This window comes from Propithecus coquereli, unplaced genomic scaffold (genome assembly GCF_000956105.1).
Source record: "Propithecus coquereli isolate 6110/MARCELLA unplaced genomic scaffold, Pcoq_1.0 Scaffold73, whole genome shotgun sequence".
Lineage (NCBI taxonomy): Eukaryota > Metazoa > Chordata > Mammalia > Primates > Indriidae > Propithecus > Propithecus coquereli.
In genome coordinates, this window is record NW_012153396.1 from 1,158,085 (window position 1) to 1,180,345 (window position 22,261).

Below are 22,261 nucleotides of genomic sequence, written 5' to 3' on the forward strand. Positions count from 1 at the left end.
ATTTAACGGTGATCTTTAACCATACATGGGAGGGGCAGGGAGTTTGCATAAAAATGTGTGATGTGATGAGAGCGTACCAAGACAGATAACACTCCATTAAAATAAAACCAAACGCTTCCATGGATGCAGCCATATTTACTTTATCTGACAGTAATTAGCTAAACTGTCTGGAACGAAAACCTATTATTAGCCGAACACAGCTCGAGGATTTCAAAGATCCTCTTTTCAGACAAGAGAATGCAAATGCCCCAGAAGGCGATCGTAACTGGATACGTGTTGGAACCAGATCCCACACTCTGATAAGTAACTCCTGCGAAGAGACCGCTGTTGTGGAACTATCGCTCTTTCATTTTCCTCTCCGATAGCGGCGCGCAGCTGGTGGCGTACAGGCCCACCGGTCGTCGGGGATATAGGCTGCAGGCCTGAGAAAGGGAGGGGACCTAGAGATGAGATTGGTCTGGCGGGGATCCCTGCTGGGCAGCCCCGCTACCGGGGAACCAGACCAACTAAAAGGAGCCTGCGCGGCTGGGAGAGGGCAGCTGGAGACGATTCAAACCCCTGCTCTGGGCATAAACTAAGATCAGTCCTAGGAACGCCATAGTGGACAGAAGTCTTCGGTGGCATGTTGGGTCAGCCTTGCTGCAGGGCTGGGGAGAGAAAAGAGGGACAGGGCGTAGATGGCGCCCACTAGGCCCCTTTGTCCCCCCTCGCCCCCCGCCCCGCTCGAGCCTGAACTGCTCGTGAATAAAGGAGGCGAGTGGGCTGCATTGCGGGGCAGCTTGCTGAACAACCTGGTCAGGGTTCTCAAGAGAGAACCTCTTAGGCCTCTCGAGGGTATCTGGCCCGGTACTGACGGCAGAGGGATCTGGAGGACAGAGGGCCTACATGGGCCTGCTAGTGGGGCGGAGACAGTCTGCTGCGTGCGCAGAGAGAGGGCGACCGGGTGGGCTCTTTACGGCTGCAGCGGGTGTGTGGGCGTGTCTCGGGAGTCCAGGCGCCTAAGGGACACTTTGTCCAGGTCGCTGTTCTAAGACCCGGGTTCTAGGGGCTAGGTTTAGGTAAGGCCTAGGATCGAAGCGCGGCTCGGAAGCAAGAGATAAAGGAGAAATGCAAGGAGAAATGCAGGCTTCAGTTGGAGACTGGGGAGAGAAAGAAAGTCGGGGTAGCTTTTGTCCTTTTCTTTTTCTCTGAATCTTGAAATCACCCAAGAAGCAAAGACAATTGGGGACCAGAAGGGAGCAGAAACAGTTTTGCCCTAGGGGTGTGGATGGGATAGTGGGGCTGGAGCTCAGCTTCCTTTTTGTGTGCGCTGGCCACCTTGATGCACACACACTCAAGGTCTCCCACCCAACCGTGCTGCGCACTCACCGCATCTCCGGATCTTTGCGTGCGGCAGAGCTTGGGATCTGCAGCAAAACCAGGCACATTGTTCCCTCCGCAGGCTCAGCTTGGTTTGGAGACACCGGCTTCCGCCTGGGGCGTCAATAGTTTCAGAATTTAAAACAGAGAGACATCGGCGCCCCTATGGCTGAAAAATAGTCCAGGCGCGAGGCCCTGCCCATAGAAAATCTCTTCCCACCGCCCGCGGGCCGCCGCAACCTAAGTACTCCCGGGAGCACGTGGCCTCCGAGGCATCCTAGCTTCCCCGGCGGTCCCAGGGGCTGCCTCCCCGCAACATTTCCGCTCCCTGCTGAAGAGCCCCGCCTCTCCCCCCTCCAGACAGGTTGTTCTTTCTCTCCTCTGCTTTCTTTGGTCACCCACTCCTCTCGCCGTTGAGGGACCCCGCATGATAGCTCTCCACTCTCGAACCACTCCCAGCGGGTGTCTGGCGCCGCTCGGGGCGTTATCCACAGTTCCTGCACCTTCCACCAGCCCCTTCCAGCTAAGGCTGGTCTCTTCCAGCTTCGCCATCCTGGTCGCCAAAGAATAGTTGGGGCAGCTGGAGCCAGATGAGGGGCGCCGCCGTTGGGCCAAAACCGGTCCCTATTTTCCAAGGCCAGCTGCACACAGGTTTTTCCGTGGGCCTCAAAGCAGCACCCGCTGCTCCTCACTAGGCTAGGCAGGTGACCAGCAAAAGCCTATTGGGGGCGGAAGTGGGGGGGAGATGGTCCCTACCAGTACGAAGTTTTCAGAATTTCTGGGGATCCCATAGATTCCCCGGGAAAATAACCAGGGCCTCCCAAGGGTGCCAGAAGGCTTGTGGGTAGAGAAATTAGAAAGGCGTGTCGGAGAGTCAAGGCCTAGACTCAAGCTCAGGATTTCAATAGGCGGAAAAGACAGCCGCCATGGCTGCGTCACCTCCCTGGGAAGACAGACTCTGCTCTCAAAACCGTAGGAAGCCACCCAGTGTGTGCTGAATTCCAGCCACGTCACCACCAATGCAGTCAATAAACACTGCTTGACCTCTGATGCAGAATAGTTGTGGTTGACGCGTACTGAGCACTTAACATGCACAGGGACCTGCAGCAAGAGCTTTGTCTCATTTAACCCTAGCAATAACCCCGAAGAAAGTATTACTGTCTCCTTTGTATAGATAAGGAAACTGAGGCTTAGGAATGTCCAAGGCCACACACTGACTAGGCTGTAGATTCGAACCAAGAGCAGTCGAACACCAAAGTTTAGTAATAACTCCTTGCTTCTCTTCCACATACCTGCTCTGCCACCGCTGCCAGAGTTACAAGGGCAAATGGAACCTGTACCCTGCCCTCAAAGGGCTCACTGTCTAACCAGGGCGACCAGGCAGGCATGTACAGCTATAGAACTAAGTGGGAAGTAAGTGACACGAGTGTCCTTTGCTAACACGGGCTACAACTTCAGAGGCGGGAGAGAGAGGACTTCCGGCTAGGCGATCAGGGAGCGCTTCCTTGGAGCAGGTACTATCTGAGCACAGCCTTGGAGAACAGCTTTCGGCTGGTGGAGACAAGGGCGGGAAAGATGTTCCAGGTGGAGAGAACAGCTTGAGTAAAGGCAAGAAGGCGGAAACTGACATCCATAGATAGATAAAACACTCCGTCTCCTTGCGGATCCAGCGCCCGGTATTTACCGACCAGGAAGTTTTCCTGCCCCCGCAGCAGCTGGAAAAACCACACTCCTGGGGCATCCTTCCCAGGCATTGGTTCGTGGACAGCGAGCCTCCCAGAACTGGCCCGGGTCGGCAAAGTGCAGTCAGGAGGGGCGGGAATCGGTGGTTCAGACACCCGGGTCAGTGCAGCCTCACCAGGAAGGACTTGAACTTCAGGACTCCATACTAGTCCGTGTCTATTTCTGGTCGCTCCGCAAGGTCCTACTTGGAGAAAGCGGGGGGCGTGGCCCACGTGAGTCAGAACCAATGGGGAGGGAGGCCGGGGCGCGGGCTCCTCCCCCAGACGTGACGCAAAACTCCCGGACAGAGGCTTCGCAGCCCGGGCCCCAGTCCCTGCAGTGGCTGTAACAAAACCCAGACCCCCAGGTCCCGGCCAATGGAGGCGATTTAGACTGGAGTGGGACCGCGTCTGTCAAAAGCCCGACTCGGCAGCAGAGGCAGAGTCCAGAAGGAGAGCTGGAGCCGCCGCGCTGCCTCCCCGCCCCCGCCGGGATTTATTGAGTATTTGGACTGGACAATTAAGTGGCCCTGATGATGTTACCAAGCCCGGTCACCTCCACCCCTTTCTCAGTCAAAGACATTTTGAATCTGGAGCAGCAGCAGCAGCACTTCCACGGTGCGCACTTGCAGGCGGACTTGGAGCACCACTTCCACTCGGCGCCCTGCATGCTGGCCGCAGCTGAGGGGACTCAATTTTCTGACGGTGGAGAGGAGGACGAGGAAGAAGAGAGCGAGAAATTGTCCTATTTGAACTCACTAACCGCAACCGACGGCCACGGGGATTCGGGGCTCTGTCCCCAGAGCTATGTCCACACAGTCCTACGAGACTCCTGCAGCAGGCCGAAGGAACATGAAGAGGAGCCGGAGGTCGTGAGGGACCGGAGCCAAAGTGAGTAGAGGGGTAAAGGAAACGCACCCGCACACCTGGAGCAATGGTGGAGCGCCCGCGAACGGCCCACAAACCTTGCCAGCACGGCTGTATGCCCCTTTAACCTTTGGCTGGGGTCATGCCTCCTCCCCGGTCAACGACAGTTCCACAAAGTGCAGATACCTGCAAGGGAGCCGGGTGGAGAGAGAAGGAAGAGGTGACCCTGACAACTATTCCCCGCAGAAGGGCGAGACGATGGCCCCCAAGGGAAAGCAAAGTGCTTATTGCTGTCTTGATGCCGATAGGCGACATGGGTTCAGCTGCTGGGTCTTAACTCACAGTATTTTTGCTCTTCCCTCCAAAAAGGGGTATTCCCAAAAAAGTAGAAACCTGAATCTTGTTCACTTTCCCTCTCTTAGGCCAGGGCAGCCACCGCTTTTCCGAAAAGACAGCCCAAGCAAGTTGCGTCTCTAGCATCCGCAGGGCGTACGAACTTTGGTAGAGACCAGCCGGGTGGTTTCTTCACTTTTCTGCTTGAAGCTCAGCGTCCTTGAACCCAGGGCACCTGGCAGCTAAGGGGAAGGGATGGTAGGAGAGTGCGTGGGAACACAGTCTATTCCACGCGACCACAGCTCTCACACCCCTGAGGCGCTGGCCTTTTTTGAAAATTCGTGACGTTTTTGCTTTGTGTCCCAGTCTGCGGGCCCGAATAGGAAACGCGCCGAACTAGTGTCTGAGATCCTGGCGGCTCACATCCGAGGGGAGGTGAATTGGGTAGGGAGACGGGATAGCTGAATAAAGCTCCCAAGGAAGTGTACCTGAGGGGACAGAGTCAAAGAATCTCTTTTTTTCCCCAAAACGAGGTTTGATGCGGCAGAGTTCAAGGCCTATTTATGCTCTGACAGCTCCAGGGGCTTAAAATTGACATGAAACTGTTTAAAATCAAACTTCTTTTTCTCTCTAAAGTCAAAATTATTGTCATACACATTTGCATGTAGACGTTTATAAGCAAAAAAACAGTCTCTGGGCAATACGCAAGCGTCAGACTCCAAACAAAGATTTCCGTGCAACCCGTGCACATCGGGCCCCCTAATACCAACACACCTCACACCTTCAGCTATCCGTGGTGGAATGGAAGGCAAATGAGTTTGCAGATACGGTAGTTAATATGTAGTTACAAGCCTACATCCTGAAAATAGTCATTAGCACGTCCAGCCGCACATTTAATACAGGGTAATCTCTTCTCTCGCAGATGCTCAAGACCTAAATAAATGCGCACTAACTACCCCTCCCCACGGAACGCGCCTCCGCCGGCTGAGGGCGTTCTTTGGGTACTCAGGCTGTCGCAGGGTCCCACGGCGCCAGGAGCCACAAACCTTCCAAAAAGTCCAGACATTTACTACCGCACGCTCCGCGCCGCCACCAAAAGGGGCCACGGTGCTCCAGGACAGGAGCCGCGGTGAGGCCGGGAACAGCTAAGGGACGCTGTTGTTTTGCTTCTTCCGCAGAAAGCTGCCAGCTGAAGAAGCCTCTAGAGGCGGCCGGAGACTGTAAGGCGGTGGAGGAGAGCGAAAGGCCGAAGCCGCGCAGCCGCCGGAAGCCCCGGGTCCTCTTCTCGCAAGCCCAAGTCTTCGAGCTGGAACGCAGGTTCAAGCAGCAGCGGTACCTATCGGCGCCCGAGCGCGAGCATCTCGCCAGCAGCCTGAAGCTCACGTCCACGCAGGTGAAAATCTGGTTCCAAAATCGCAGGTACAAGTGCAAGAGACAGCGGCAAGACAAGTCTCTGGAGCTGGGCGCACACGCGGCCCCGCCGCCACCGCGGCGCGTGGCAGTACCGGTGCTGGTGCGGGACGGCAAACCGTGCGTCACGCCCAGCGCACAGGCCTATGGCGCGCCCTACAGCGTGGGCGCCAGCGCCTACTCCTACAACAGCTTTCCTGCCTACGGCTATGGGAACTCGGCTGCGGCCGCGGCGGCCGCCGCAGCCGCCGCCGCGGCCTACAGCGGCAGCTACGGCTGTGCGTACCCGGCAGGCGGCGGCGGCGGCAGCAGCGGAGCCTCCGCGGCGACCACCACCATGCAGCCCGCCTGCAGCGCGGCCGGAGGCGGCCCCTTTGTGAACGTGAGCAACCTGGGAGGTTTTGGCGGCGGCGGCGGAGCACAGCCCTTGCACCAGGGTACTGCAGTCGGGGCCGCGTGCGCGCAGGGCACCTTGCAGGGCATCCGAGCCTGGTAGGAACGGTGCAGGTCACGCGGCGGGCGCCCCACCTCAGCCTGGCGCCGCGGGACTGAAGCGCAAGAAAGGCCAGACCCAAGGGCCAGCTCCCCTCGTTAAAAAAAAATACACGTCTCGCTCCTCAGGCTTCCGGATCGCAGCTCACTAGAGACCTGGGGAAGGTGGCTCAGGGCGAGGAGGATGCCTGGCTCTGGTCTCCAGGACTGTCTCAGAGGCAGAAACGCGGGCTGGGTGCTGGGGAGGACGATGGCTCCCAACCCTGGCGGCGAGGGGAGTGCAGGAGGCTGGGACTCTGGCTGCTGCTTGGTTCTTCCAAAGCGAGAAGGGCTTCTCTCCCTCGGCCTTCCCTCGGCCTCCGCGAAGCCTTGGAGGGGAACCCAAGGACAAAAGTTTAAAAAGCATGAAGGAGAGAAAAATGAGGGTCGTGGCTTGAGAAATACCAGGCCCTGCGGATCCTCTGCCCACTTTGCGCGCCCGGAGCGCCACGCCACAGTCGATTTTCGCTCCTCAACCGCCTCCCCTCCGCGGCGGGTACCTCGGGCGGAACCTCCAGATTGCCGGGGGACACAGAACTCTGCGAGGAAAACCAACCCAGCGAAATCATAATGGGGGGGTGGTACCTGAACAAATCTGGGACCTGGTGGGCCACCGGAGGTGAAACCCGGTTTCAATTCTGATTCGTATTCTGTATCCAGCACATATTATCTATATATATAGCTATATCCACACACCATGTACACACCCGCTGCCATACACTACAGGAGTCAATAAACAAGGTGCAATATTTCCAAACCGTTGGCCGACTACAGGCTCTCTTTAGCCCGAAAGAGTGGGGAAGGATCCTTTAAATAGGGCGGGAAGGGAAGGAAAAGGTGAGAGAGGAAAGGCAGTCCTCCCTGGGCGGTCGCAGGCCTGGTCTCCCCTGAGCCAGGCCTCAGGCTGCAAGTCTGGTCTCTTTGTGGTTTTGTTCATTCATTTCTATTTACTTTTGTGGGGAGGACAGGTCGGAAACTCGGGGCCTTTTGAGGTCCTGGGCTTTGCAATCCCCCCAGATTTTACGCAGATGTTTGGACTAGCTGTCTGGACCGGCGTACGGTCAAGGCTTAGACTCTGTCCCACCTTGAGGGTCTCCAGGAAAAGGAAACCTCGCCCTCAGGACCAACCGTAGGCGGCGCGAAGGCGGTTCCTTCATCAGCTACCGCCCTGCCTTCCAGCGCGCCCGGGGGCGCTGCGCAGAGCCCTGCCGTGGCCGGCTCTCCCCCTCGGCCGCCCTCCCTTCTCCCCCGGCGGCCGCGGCTTTATGCGGCTCCTTGTCACTTGCGGAGAATGGCTGTGCGAGGCCTGTGCTGCCACACGGCCGATTGTGAGCGTGCCAAGGCGGGTGAATGGGGAGGCCTCAGAGCGCCGCGCCATTGTGGGGCCGGGCCTCGCTGAAAGGCGGCTCCGGGCCGGGAAGGTGCGGAAAGAATGGCTTTTTATTGGAGTCCCGAACAAAAGGTGTGGTAGGAAGGCGAGGTCCCCTGCGCGAACAAAAACCCCAGCGCGTCGGATTGACGTCCCCCCCGAGCTCCCCATTGCTTCTCAGAGCGGGGGCTTTGTGCTGCAGTCTGTTCAACAGAGGGACGGAGAAATGCGCGGGGGTTTTATTCCACACTTTTTGTGCACTGGGGGAGGGGGCGGCAAGGGGGACGGGGACTGGGCGGGCAGCGAGGAGGGGCGCGCTGATTAGGCCAGGCCGGCTGGGGCGCCGAGACGTTCAGCGGGAGTCGGCGGCCTGAATGCAGGGTCATTATTGCTACAAGTTTAGCAATTTCGCCCTTACAGGAGGGGGTGGGGCTGCTAAGTTGCTGCGGGGCCGCCGGGCTGGGGAGCTCGAAAGACGCGAGGAGGAGGAAGAAAAAGGAGGAGGGGAGGGAGACAGGCCGGCAGGCAAGTGAGCCCCCCCACCCCAAGCCCTCTGACCTCCCAGGATGCGACTTGGACTCATCCAAAAGGCGGGAGGCTGGAGAAGCTGCGCTGGGGGTGGGGGGGTGGGGGGGGCAAAGATCCTCCCTCCCTTCGCCTCTCAATGCAGCAGAAAGACCCGGGAGCCGAGCGTGAATTAGTGCACCAGGCTGCTGGTTCCTAAGCTCCCCACCGCCAGGTTCCTTCTCTCCCACGTGGCCCTCGAGCTGGGACACAGCCTACCAACACCACCACCTTGCGTCCCAATCTTTCTTCCTAGCAAACTCCTCTCCTGGAGCCATTATCTTCCCATGGGTTGCTTAGCCTAAGGGCTAAAGAGGGAATTCTTGGTTCCATACCGCTCCTCACTGCCTGCAGCTGCGAAAGACTCATTCATTCATTCATCCATTCAACTATGTATACTGAGCACCTAGTTTATATAAGCCTGAGATAGCAAAGCGCTGTTTGGACGGGCTTCCTTTTTGTCATTCAGGCATCCACTTAAATGGAATCTCAACAGGGTTTCCCTGACCACCTACTCCAAAGGATCCCCACTCCCAGCTGGGGATGTTCAGATGCTGGGGATGGTGAGGAACAAAACCAGTGTCCATAGACTGATGGAGTTTATTTTCAGGTGTGTGCATGGGGAGATAACAGTCAAAATAAATGTAAAAATAGATAAATTCTAAAAAGGAAATAGAACAAAATGCTGGGAGTGGAGATCCTTTGGAGTAGGTGGTCAGGGAAAGCCTGTTGAGATTCCATTTAAGTGGATGCCTGAATGACAAAAAGGAAGCCCGTCCAAACAGCGCTTTGCTATCCCAGGCTTCATGCCTCTGCACATGCCGCCCTCTGTCTGGAATGCCCTTCCACCCTCATCCTTCTGGTGAACTCTTGTTCCTCCTTCAAGGCCACGCTTCTTTCCTGAACCACCCAAGTAGAGGTAATCATTCCCTCATTTGTGCCAGCCACCAGAGTGTTAGGTACTTTCCAATATCATAACATGGTGTCATGCAAAGATTTATTTGTTTCTCTCCCTTCACATGAGGTCATGGAGGGCCAGGGTGGCATCTTTTCCCTCTGGAACAGATACCATAGTAGGAGCTTATGGGGCCAGGAGGCTGGGGGGTGCCTTCCAGGCTCCTTCCCAACATCTTCCCTGGTGCTCAAGGGCCATGCAGATCACCCTGGTGCTGCTGAGCTGCAGCCTTGGGTGCTGGCTGCAAGGGAATGCTGAGTCAGATCCTTGGTTCCCTTGGGCCTAGCCAGGACATTTGGTAACCCATCTGATCCCAGCCGAAGCTCTTGCCTTCTCCACCCCATGATGTCACTTAGGCACATGGCTTCCCCACCTCCCTGGGAATGTTGTACCTCACCCTACAGCTCAAAACCTAGGATAGGGGGCTGAGTGAGAACTTGATGAAGACTTTGACAGCAGGACACAAAATTTGGGGTTTGGGGAGGACTTGGAGATAAGGAAGACATAAGGGACTTAGGCTGGGTGGGGATGGAAAACTGGGATGCATGAGATAAATCCAGGTTTTGCACCTCAAACCCAATTCGACTTCCCCTGCATTTACTAGGTGCAGAGAATAGTAGGTGAGCAAGATCCTGGTCCAGCATTTTGCTCTATTTCCTTTTTAGAATTTATCTATTTTTACATTTATTTTGACTGTTACCTCCCCCCACCTACACCTGAAAATCACTCCCCAGGCAGGATTTCAGTGCCTGCACTCTAGCAGCTGAAGTTTCTGAGAACTGCAGCTCTCACTCCCCTGAGGGTTTCCCAAGTAGGCAACTACTTTTTCTCCAATCTAGTTCCTTATCCTGCTGGGCCTTGGCCTCTCAATGCTCCCAGCAGCAGATCCTCACTTTACTTGCCTGCTTCCTCCCAGCCCGCGTTGGTCTTCCTTCATTCTGCATCCTCTCCTGTTCTGGAAGAGAGATGTGTGAGCCTCATAGAGGAAACAGAGCTGGTTCTGTGGTTTGGCTTCCGGGAGGTTTGCGTGTCTTAAGATACTTAAAGCCAGCCTGGACCAGCCCACTCCCTACCCTTCTGTGGAGCCTGCAGTCTCCAGGTATAAATAGCTCCCGTCACTTCATTGAAGGATTTCTGTACTGCTCATTGCTGGGATTCCAGGGCCACTAGGGAGTGAAAACCCTTGACCAACATAGCTATTTCTTCCTTGGGCTCCCTCCCCAGGGGAAAACATCCCCCAGGACTGCTGCTTCATTAGAATGTCCTGTGAGCCAGGAGGAATTATAAAATTCAGGCAGGCCTTCTAATGACCCTTGAGACTTTGAGCAAGCCAAGTAAGTTGTTCCTCTGGTTTTTGAGCTCTAGGGCGGAGAGAAGGGTGAACTATATGATTTCAGAGGTCACTTTTGGCCCAAACTCTCCTTGATGAATGTATACTCCCTCCCCACGAGTGACTTGTGCTATACTAGGCTGTGGAGTAGGTTCTAGACGGCCAGTATTTTTTTCTGCAGAGCTTGATCTTGAGGAGTTGAGGATGGATTCTGGAATCAGACTGCCTCCATTCTAATCTCAGAGCCACCACAACCAGCAGTAGAGACCTTGAGTAAGTTAGAAACACTGAATCTGTTTCCTCCTCTATTAAATGGGTATGCTTATAGAAGCTCTCTTAGGCTTTTTTTTTAAACCTACAGTAAAATGCACAAATATTAACTGTACAGCTCAATTAATATTTGTATATGTAAACACTTGTGTACCAGTGCCTTGACACTGAAAATCAAATGAGATGGTTCATGTAAAAGTAGCTTAGCACACAGGCTGGTACTCATCAGGCACTGCATCAATGTTATAGGCCAGGCCGGGGCTAGGAGGTGAGTATCCTGAGAGCCCAGGAACACTCCCAGGTCCGCGGGGTGAGGGATCCGGAGGAGAGCGGGGCCCCATGAGGATTCGAGGATTCGGAACCACTACACCGCGGGCGCGCGTCCTGACAGAGACCTGGAGAACCACCGCGGGTAAGCCCGGGGCGAGTGGTGCCTGGGCGAGGCCTGTGGGGAATTCGACTGAAGGGGAAGGTGAAAGAACCGTCAGGGCCAAGCCACGAGTCCCCTCTAGCCCATCACTACGAGGAAAAAAAGGTTGGGAGGGGAAACCCAGTCCCACCCTGAAGGGCTTCTCCGGGTCCCTGCTGGAGCCGCCACACTGTCCTGGGCCGCGCATCTCTGCCTGGGTGGGGCCGGGTGGGCGGGCGCTTCCCGGGAGAATTGCGCGTGCGGGAGGCGGGGTGGTTCGAGGCCTCCGCTGCAGCCTCCTCCGCCTTCGCTTTACGGTTCAGGGCGCCAGAGGGGACTTCCCGGGAGCCTTCTCCCAGCTGGAAAGCCCGAGACGCGGAAAGACTGCGATTGTCCCTGACTGGGCAGAGTTCAGTGCGCTGGCGGGCGCAGCCCGGCCCCTCCGCCGAGGGGAAGGATCCTCTGAACCTCCGGGCGCAGCGCAGGTGCCGCGAGGCGGGGCGCCCAGGGGCCGAGGGCTGCCTCCCCGGCCAGCCCTGGGCGGTCAGAGCCCGCTGGGCAGGGAGTGCACTGGCGAGCCCCGAGCCCTAGGACAGCCTGGCCAACTCTTGGGATGAGAGCCCAGACTGGAAGAGCCAGCCATCCTGACCGTCGGACCCCGGGCATGGAGCCAGGTAGGACGTCCTGGGTGGCGTTTGGGGAGTCCATAGGCCTCTGTAGGAAGTCCTGGGGAAGCGCCAGGGGAACGGGGTGCGGATCTCAAAACTACATTTGCTTTATTGAAAGGACGCTCCCTCCCCAACCTAGACTGCAAGACTATTAACAGATTAGTAACAGCGAAGTTTTCTGAAGGGGAGTTTAGTAAACTTATTAAAAGTGTGAGATACAGAAAAGCGTAAGTGTGCAGCGCGCTAAACTGGACACACCCATGCTACTAACACCCAGGTGAAGAAACAACATTACCAGTCCCTGGAAAGTCCCCTTAGGCCCCCTCTTGTCACCACTACAGCCAGCCGCCAAGGGTAACCACTGTCCTGGCTTCTGACCGTATAAATTAGTTTTGCCTCTTTTTGGAACACTGTATAAGCGGAATCATATAGTATGTACTCTTACGTGCCTGGCTTCTTTGATTTGTGAGATTTCTTCCATATTGCTGTGTGTAATTGTAGGTCGTTCATTTTAACTAGTGTATTCCATTGTGTGACTATACCACAATTAATTTATCCATTCAGCTCTTCATAGGCACTTGGATAGTTTCTTGTTTTCGGCTATTGTGACTAGTGCTGCTACGAACATTCTAGAACAGTGGCCAATAGAATACCTGTGCTGTCCAATATGGTAGCCACTAGTCACATGTGGTTTGTGAGCACTTGAAATGTGATGAGTGTAACTGAGGAACTGAATTTTTAATTTTCTAAAATTATAATTAATTTAAATATAAATAATCACATGTGGCTAGAGCCACTGTGTGGGGACAGCACAGTTCTAGTTCACCTTTTGGTGACTGTAATACACATTTCTATTGGGTATATACCTAGGAGTACAATCCCTATGTCATAGATATGAATATTCGTTTTAATAGATCCTACCAAGCGGTTTTCCACAATTGGTTACACCAGATTACACTCCCACCAGCAGCAGCACCACATGGTCCCCAATATTTAGTATTTTTATTGCATTTCTCTTTCATTTTAGCCATTCTGGTAAGCATGTAGTTAAGAGGCTTTTGTTCACTTTTATGTAAAGTTGTGAAATTGCCATTTAATCATAGTAAAGATGATGATAATGGTGATAGCTGGGGGTTTTCTTAAAGACCAAGAGATGCTACAGAAGTGTAAAGCTCACCCTTTTCATCAGCCCATCCCTGCAGTCAAACCTCCCACCCAAGCAGCTTTCTCCCTTAGGCACTGGGCCTAGGGCATCAGCAGGACAGGAGAGAAGAGATTGTGTGCTCGAAAGTTATCCATCCCCCACAGCTCTTGTTACTTTATGCCTTCTTAAAACTAGTGTTGCTTTTCCTTTACTGTTACTTATGGGAATGTCTCACCAGAGGAGATGATGAGCTTGCTTGGCAGGCTGCAACCAGGGCAGAGAAACCAGGTTGTTCTGGCCGCAGTTTTTTTTTTCTTTTTTTTTCTTTGAGGCAGAGTCTCACTCTGTTGCCCTGGCTAGAGTGAGTGCCATGGCGTCAGCCTAGCTCACAGCAACCTCAAACTCCGGGGCTCAAGTGATCCTGCTGCTTCAGCCTCCCGAGCGAGTAGCTGGGACTACAGGCATGTGCCACCATGCCCGGCTAATTTTTCTATTTTTTCTTTTTTTTTTTTTTTTTTAGTAGAGACAGGGGTCTCGCTCTTGCTCAGGCTGGTCTCGAACTCCTGAGCTCAAACAATCCACCCGCCTCAGCCTCCCAGAGGGCTAGGATTACAGGCGTGAGCCACTGGGCCCGGCCTTGGCTACAGTTTTAGTTTGTGGCTTGGCTCTGCCGTGTACGAAACAGCATTAACAATCCGTGGATTTGCTACCTCACTGGCTTGCTGAGAAGCAAAGTCAACCCTGTGGAAGCAGCAGAGGGACTTCCTACTGTGTGTCTGAGTGTGTGTTACTTTGTAGACATTCTGTTTTTTCAGAATAACCATGTGAGTTCCTTGTTTACAAATGAAGAATCTGAGTCTCAGAGAGGTTAAGTGACTCCCCCCAAGGCCCACAGCTAGTAAACAGTAGCAGTAACCCAGTAGGACTTTTCATCCAATGCCACTGAGAACATTTCTGACGTTTTCTACTTCTTTTCCCTGGGTAAACAGAGCCCTGACTGGTGCAGATCTTGAAATTCTGGATCAAATTAGATGCCCTCTGTTTTGTCTCCCTTTGCACAGACCTAGACTGATCACTGACCACTTGTATATGTTGGCAATCAAGCAAAGGAAGTGTTGGTTACATTGTAATACCAGTGGAATTCACTTTGTGTGACACAGAAATTCTTGAAAAGTTGTGTGCAAAGAGCTTTTTGCCTGGGGGTAGAGGGAAAAACTGAGCACATTCTAAACTCATCACTGGAATTTGTTGCTTAAAAGTATCCCAAAGTAAGTTATTTTGTAAAGTGAAGGATCCTTTTGAAATATGAATAATAATCTCCTATTTGTTTTTTAAGTTTATGATTTTAAGTCATAAAAAAGGGTGGTGAACAACTCAAGATTATATTTCATACATATTTCCTGGATCATTGAGAAGAGTTATCACGAAAGTTTCACCTGGACCACCTTGAAAGTGAGGTCTCTGGGAGAGACACAGATTAGTTCTCAATCCAGATGACAAGTAACTACAAACCCGTTGCCCCACGGCTACTGGTGGATTCAGGCTTAGCTTCCGTGTATTTTGCAGTCCTTGATCACACGGTGAGCCTCCCCTAGAGGGGCCTCAAGAGTCAAATGGATTATTAGATTAGATGACCTTTAAGGTCCCTTCCAGCCCTGAGATTCTTTAAATTAAATTTGTTACATGCCTATAGATTCAGCTATAGATTTCAGCGAGGTATCACCAACTCTTTTCTGATGCTGACTTCTGTCTGCAATGTCCTAGGCAAGACATTGCCCAATACCTCCTGGATATCACCCATGGGAGAACTACTCCCCTTTCCACTCCATAAGTGTTAGAAAGTTCTGTCTCATGTTCATGTGGAGTCTGCCTTCCTGCAGCTCCCATCAGCAGCTCCCCCTATTCCTACCGATGTCTGCTGCTGCGTATCAACTCTTCACATATTTAAAGCTAGCCATTGAATTCCTATACACCTTCTCTTCAGGTGAAATAGCCTCAGTTTCTTTGACTGTCCTCACCTCTTGGCCCTTCTTCAGTGGGTGTTCTCTTGCTCCCCTGTTTCTTCTGTGCCTGGGCTGTCTGCTGCACTCCTCACAGGAGCCCCCCTCCTTCCTAAGTCTTTGAACACTTCCATCCATCTTCCCCTACTCTTCTGAGAAGACTCAGGCCAACTGGAAGGCTCACCCTGTGGGCCCTGCTCTCCTCAATTTAGATTTTTATTCCCTAATCTTCAGAGGAATAAGTACCATTCTGCCCTCTAAAGTAACACTTCCCCTTAAATTCTAGGTAAAATTTCTTTTCTACTTCTAGAATAATGCTTCTAAATTTTGAGTTCCGAGGTTCCCCCCACCCTGCGATTTAGTATTCTCTACCGTTCGCTTCCTTTCACCCTCAGACATGGACTGATCTCCCCATATTATCATCTCTCAACACTCGTGCCCCTTCCTCAAATACCTTTCCTCCCCTTTCCAGCCAGATTTCTGGATATTTCACCAGCTCTTTGCCTTTCCTCAGCCTAACTGACGCTTACTTCCCAAGTGGTGGATATTGATGTCCGGTTGGAAGTTACCTTTGTGGTCATCTGGTTCAACTCTGCCCCATGCTGAGTCCCCTCTCCAGCTCTGCTGAGGGGTCATTGTCCTGATCCTCCCTCTAATTATCTAAGGCTCATTCTTTGAGGTCAGCATTGGTCAAATGGCTTCTCCTCAGGGTTGTCCTTTATTACTTCTCTTCAACGTTCTTCACAAAGACTTTTTTTTTTTTTAGCCAGTCAAATTTAGCAGTGGGGGGTTGAATACCAACTTTAGTGACACTAATGTTAATAACAAAGACTTTTTATTTTCTGGAAAGTCTTACCGTGGCTTTGACACCCCGTACTTCCCTGATCATTTCCTTTCACGAGGAGTAGCTACTCAGTCTTCCTTCTCTGTCCCTGCTTGAGTGGAACCCTCCAAGTCTCAGTGACTTCTCTATACTCTTGCTGTCCTAAAGCTACTCATTGTACAGTGTCAACTATCACTTTTCTACGAAGGGCCCCTGAATCTACAGCTTTAGTCTTGGTTTCCTTCTAATGTCATTCTATCTGTACGTACCATTGTCATCTCAAGTTCATCACCACTCCCTGAAACTGCTCACATTCAACTTCTGCCAACGGCATCGCCTTGCCTTGCTTTCTTCCCATGGTTTGGAACCAGTCAGTCAAATTATTTCCCTGAGTGTCTCTCTTCACTTAGAGCAGAAGAAATGGGAGAAGTAACACTGACTGAGATTTCAGGCACTGGGCTCTGCATATCCTAACACATTTCATTCTAGAACCATCCCTAGAAGTAAGTGCCATTATCACCTTGTTACAGATTGAGAAATCAAATTTTGAGAATATAAACACCTTGTTCAATTTTACCCAGCTCTGGAGTGACAGAATCCAGGGTTCAAATCCAGGTCTACCCAGGTCTAAAGCCTAAGCACTTTACTGTAACAGCCTTCTAACTTGTCCCCTTGGCTCAGGTGTATCTCTGATAAATACCGTCCTTATACAGACACCAGATTCATTTTCCCCAAATGCCTCTTACTCAAAGGTACATGCAGTTTTTCAACCATAAGGTGGCTCCTCAAGTGTGCATAGGATCAAATATACACTCAAGACCACTAGTGAACCCCCATTACTTTGCCTAGTCAGCCAAATTTCTTGTTATTTTTTTGATGATCTACGTGCTATCCTTACTGTCTCTCTCACCCCACTCCTTTCTCTACCATGCTCATTCCTGGAGAAACCTCTCAGCTCTTCCCAGTCTAACTCCTCCTACCTTCAGATCAAGTCCCTCCTAATCATGAAGTCTTTTCCAGCCAGCAAAGCCCATAGCAATCGTACATTTTCTGAATGCAGATGGAATGGCCTCACCTGCAAAATTTAGACCTTGATCCAAATAGTCTTGTTTGTTGTCTCATTATTTCCATTCACAATTAGAAAGTAGGCTTCTTGAGGGTAAGGATCTCTCTTTCTCTCTCTTTTTTTTTTTTAAGAAGCAGGGTCTTCCTTCATCACCCAGGCTGGGATGCAGTGGTATGATCATAGCTCATTGTAATCTCGAACTCCTGGGCTCAAGCCATCCTCCTGCCTCAGCCTCGTCCTCCTGCCTCAACCTCCTGAGTAGCTGGGACTACAGGCGGGTGCCACCATGCCTGGTTAATTTTTTAATTTTTTTGTAGAGACAGGGTCTTACTATGTTGCCCAGGCTGGTCTGGAACTCCTGGCCTCAAGCGATCCTCCCACCTCACCCTCCCAAAGTGCTGGGATTAGGGCATGAGCCACCTCACCCACTCAAGGATCATGTTTTATGCTTCCTTTGTATTACTCTCAGAGATGGATATAAATGAAATGATTTAGCAGAAAAAGATTAGAAAAGTATTAAGTGCAATGTAAAGTATATTATTCTTAATATTACTAATGTTATAAATATGGCAGAACTTATTGTCTGATTGGAATTGTGCACAGGTTCAGCAAACAAAAGACACTTGAGGGATTCAATAAAGAAGACAGACCCAGGGTCCTTGTCTGTTCCTTCAACCCTTGTCTTGCTCCTCCAGCTTTCTTTCAGCACTGCAGTACTGTGCCCAGCATGGACTGGATGTTCAAGTAAAGAATGAACAACAGCAGATATGCCTTGGAGCAAATGTTGGCATTGTCCTATGTTTCTGACTCCTTTGGCACTCCTTTCCTGCTTCCCTAGGTGGAATGAGAGAATGTCAGAGCTAGAAGAGATCCATCCAACTTCCCTATTTTAAAGATGAGAAAATGATCCAAGAGAGAACATCTGACCCCAGCTTACCTGGCCTCATAGTGGCCTGCATCTTCTGAAGTCCAATCCAGTGTTTTCCCCACTATATTTCACTACCTCCCTCTTTCCAAATTTCTGTCCCTGCACCTGTCCCCAGCCCTTCCTCCTCTCTAGCAAGTTTCCTTTCCCACATCCCCTCTCAGCTCTGCACTCTGCATGCCCCCAACTTGTGTTTAATGTTGTACACAGTGCTCTTCGGAATGTAAACCAAAAATACCTCCGAGGTTGTGAACATGCACACTTCAATTAAACATGTGGCTATTTGGGAGGAACACAGCCTCCACCAGGAAGTTGCAATTCAGAATCTCTTCAGGGGCTTTCTTCAGGACTCAAATGCCCTCTCAGCATCTCCTTGGGCCCAGAAACATAGTGTGGTTTTATAATAAGAAACCTTAGTCCAACTGCTTAAAATACCAGGTAGTATACTAGACATTCTAGAAGGCTCACAGCAACTCTAGAACCTTAGATCATAGTAGCTCCCTCCATTTTACAGATGAGAAAACAAACTCAGAGAGATGAAGCAACTTGCTCAAGGTCACACAGCTAGTATTAGAATAGGAGATTGAACTGATCTATTTACCTTCTCCAGAAAACTCTTTGAGACACACTGACTGTCAGCCGCTTCAATTGAATGCCCATTTCCTGCTCAATAGCTTCCCTTGGTGATGTCTCTCAGCCCCAATACCTTGACTCAATGATCCCAACTGTTTAGTATCCCCTGAGTGCTGAAAAGCAGTCAAATGCCCTGCCTGCGCCCTCTAGTGGCCGTGAGGGGATGCACAACTCTTTCTGGCACTGTCTCCGGACCTCTGTCAGCACCCTCTGGTGTTGGCCAAGGACCCAAGGCCATATAGACTCAAGCTTCAAAAGGGCACAAGTCTCCCAGGCTTCTTGGACAGTACCTTGAGGAAGTTCATGGGTTCTCTGGGTCCCCCATTCCCGCTAGTCCTTTAAGGAAGACCCACTCATGCCTGACAGTGACCAAGATCAGATAAGAGAGGGACTTGGCAATAGCCCCAGATTCCTTTTCGGGGAGTCAGCAAGAACATCTGACTCAGAGTCTATATAGCTGATGCCTATTCTTAGCTTCCGTAGTCCTTTGTTCCTGGACACACATCTATGCCTGGTATTGTACTAAATTCCAAATTTTACTTACTTTATGTGACCTTGAGTAGGTCTCTTAATCTCTCTGAGCAATAGTATCCTCATCTGAAAACACAGTGAATATCTGCCTCACTTACCCTACAGGGATGTGATGAGGATGAAGCCAGAGAACAAATGTAAAATGGGGTGATGTTTAAGGTAGTTCATCCTCCTCTTCCATTGCCATCTTGGGGCACCAGAGCCCATGTGCAGATCAAGCCTTCAGAGCCATCCACAGTATCACACTGTCCCTTTAGATAAATAAGCAAACTGCTCTGATTGAGTGCTGGGTCACGTAGAACCACTGGCACCTTTGAAAGAATTAGAAAAAGGCACCATTTTCTCCAAGCGGACATGGGTTTTGCCAAGTTCTTGGCTTGGTGGGTGGATATGGGTTTCTCTTGGGCTGGGCATTCTTGTTCAGTGAACAACTCACACAACCAAACATGGCAGTTTTGATGCCACATGCATCTATTAATCTTTCTCTCTACCTCTTGAATAAGATGACATGAAATGGGTATTCTGGCTACATTTAAAGGACACCAAACAATCACTGTTTTAAGAAAAATTCTTCAATAAATGGTGGTTTGGCCTCTACCTGGGGAGGAAAACCCAGCCCTTGGACTGCTTGATTTTCTTAGGCATGTAGCAAATATTGCTCTTGTCACTGGCCCTACAGCCTAAAAAAGAATTCCTCCCTTAACCTTTAACTGACCATAATTCTTACAGTGGATTTAATCCTCAATCATGAAAGAAGTGACTTACAGATGAAGACATAGGCTGTGGACAGTGAGGGATCTGAGACTCGCACTTCGAGGGCAGTAAGAACAAAGTACACTGGTGAAAGATGGCAGCCCCGGTGAGTGGCAGGGCGGGCAGGGGCATGTTAGACCCTCTTTCCTTCTGCCTCCCTGGTGTTAATCTCGCTCGCCTTCCTCGTCTCTCTCCTCTCGTCTTCTCTCCCCATCTCTCTTCCCTCTCGCCCCTCTCCCTCTCCCTCTGTGTGTATCCATATTCCTCTTAAAATCTCTATTTGTCATTCCTTTCTCTCTCCTGTCCCCTTCCCTCTCTTCTGCTTTTATCCACTGACTTACGATACATTTAAAAATTAAAGAATATTCAATAGCTTTAAGTATTTTGTTATTTATATTTAAAAATCAGACAACTTGAACCAGCGTAATTCTCTCATAAAATAGCAACTCTATGAAATTGCTCTTTTACTTGTATATAAACCATTAGGATTTTTTTCTGTGCATCAGTGATCTTTGATAGAAAAAATTTCCCCCACCACGGTTTGTGCGATACCAGGGAAGGGGATGGCCTGCAAGGAGGCACTCATCTGATTATTAGCATCAGTCCTGCTCAGCACACCAGCAGCAAGGGAAGTTTAGCGTCGTAGAACGTCCAAGGTGGATTCTCTAACCCAGGCCCCTTGCTCTGTTTCCAAGCTATGCCCCCTCCCCGTCCTACCCACCACCCCCCAGAGAGAAAATGCAGTCCAGAGAAGTTACATGATTTCTCCAAAGTCACACAGCCAGTTCATGGCAAAACCTTCAAGTAGAACCGATTTGTCAAACACAACACATATATAGCTCGGGATATATCGTGTCCTTTTCCATGGGAGCTACAAGAATTCAAACAGCTTAATAAGACCCAGTCACCACTTAAATGGAATTTACAACCTCCAGGGAGAAGATAGATCATTTAACCAACACTCATTTACCAAGTGGACCAAATCAGATTCAACCCAAACAGCTATAGATTTCATGTCAAATTACACTCACGCACAATAGGTCACTCTAATGGAGGGTCAGGGATATGGGCCATCCACACGGAAGATGATGTGTTTTCCCTTCAGCGCTTGGCACATACTCGCTCACTGACGTGTTAGACAACAGCTTGCCACAAACAGCTGCTCCTGTTACTGGGAGCCTTTCTGCCACCTCTAAGTACCTTCTCCTGCAATAAGCCATGTGCGTCCTCTTCCCGGGTAGGCTGGGTCTGCAATTAGCAGGCAGTCTTGCTGACTGGCTCTTAGTTTAAGTCCTAAATTCCCAGAGCACTTTGTTCTTTCTTTCTTTTCTTTTTTTCTTTTTTTTAGTGGCATCTGTCACTTTCTGTACAGTTGAAAAAATATTTATGGGCCATTTTCTATAGCCAAGCACAGAGCTGGGTGCTAGGAATAGAGACGCAATTAGCCAGGGTCCCCACCCTCCAGCGGGGTATAGTGTCATGGTGGGGTGGGCCAGAGGACAGATTCATCAAGAACATTTCCCTCCCTCTGCGATGGGAAGTGATAACCTGGTGGTGCTATTGGTCCAATAGGAAGGGTTAGAACAGACTTCTGAGAGGAGGTGACACTTGAGCCATGTCTTGAGGCATGAGGAGGAAGGAGTTAGCCAGGCCGAGTGAAGAAAAGGAAAACTAGGCTTGTGAAAGGCAAGGTGGGAAGACAGTGGGAGGGGGTTGAGGAGGGAGGAAGGGGGCGAGTCGTGCTTACTTGCTGCGTCACTATGTTCCTTACCCGCGTGGACACCATCTCTCTGTGTTGAGGAGAAACAGGTAGAAATGCAGAAGTTTTGTTTTGACTCTACAACAGTTTCCTTTGGCTTTAAGACTTATGTCGGACAGAAAGACAAATACCACACGATTTCACCTATATATGAAATCTAAAAAAGTCGAACTCATAGAAGCAGAGAATGGAATGGTGGTTAGCAGGGGCTGGGGGAGAGGGGGTGGAGATGTTGGTCAAAGGATACAAAATTTCAGTTAAACAAGAGGAATAAGTTCAAGAGATCTGTTGTACCACATGGTGACTGTAGTTGATAACAATGTATTGTATACTCGAAATTTACTAAGAGAGGAGATTTTAAATGTTCTCGTAACAAATAAATGATAAGTATGTGAGATAATGGATATGTTAAAATTAGCTTGACTCAGCCATTGCACAAGATATATACATCAAAACATGTCGTACATCATAAATATATACAATTTTTATTTTCCAGTTAAAAAATAATTTTAAAAATGTATGTTGGAATAATAAGGGAAACTGTGCAGAGGAGTATATGAGAACTCTACTATCTGCTCAATTTTTCTGTAAATTTAAAAGGGTTCTAAAACATAAAGTCTGATAATTTTTTAAAAGTCTTATGTTGCGTTGTTTAATTTGATCTGTTATCGTAGTTGTCGGGGAGAACACGGAAGTCCATGGAGGTCACGGCAGGAGCCTGCCTTCCCTTGCCACCCTGCTTCTCCCTGCTCCTTCCCCAGCTCAGTAAAGGACACCACCATCACCTGGTCGCACAGGGCAGACCTGGGCATCCTCCTGGCCCCTTCACTCCCCCACCCCA

At 50.7% G+C, this 22,261-nt stretch overlaps 1 protein-coding gene and 1 pseudogene across 2 annotated transcripts; both read left to right on the top strand.

Annotated features, from left to right (window-relative positions):
• Positions 1-3,410: 3,410 nt before the first annotated feature.
• Positions 3,411-6,973, top strand: NKX2-3 (NK2 homeobox 3). Of its 2 annotated transcripts, XM_012661685.1 has the most exons (3): positions 3,411-3,971; positions 5,459-5,919; positions 6,008-6,973. In XM_012661685.1, the coding sequence occupies exons 1-3, from the start codon at positions 3,614-3,616 to the stop codon at positions 6,068-6,070; spliced, it is 882 nt and encodes a 293-aa protein (XP_012517139.1). In that variant the 5' UTR covers positions 3,411-3,613; the 3' UTR covers positions 6,071-6,973. The 2 variants fall into 2 exon arrangements, with proteins under 2 accessions (XP_012517139.1, XP_012517138.1); XM_012661684.1 differs by having other exon boundaries at positions 5,459-6,973.
• Positions 6,974-11,048: 4,075 nt separating this feature from the next.
• LOC105824260 overlaps positions 11,049-22,261 on the top strand; it is a 46,759-nt pseudogene continuing 35,546 nt past the window's right edge.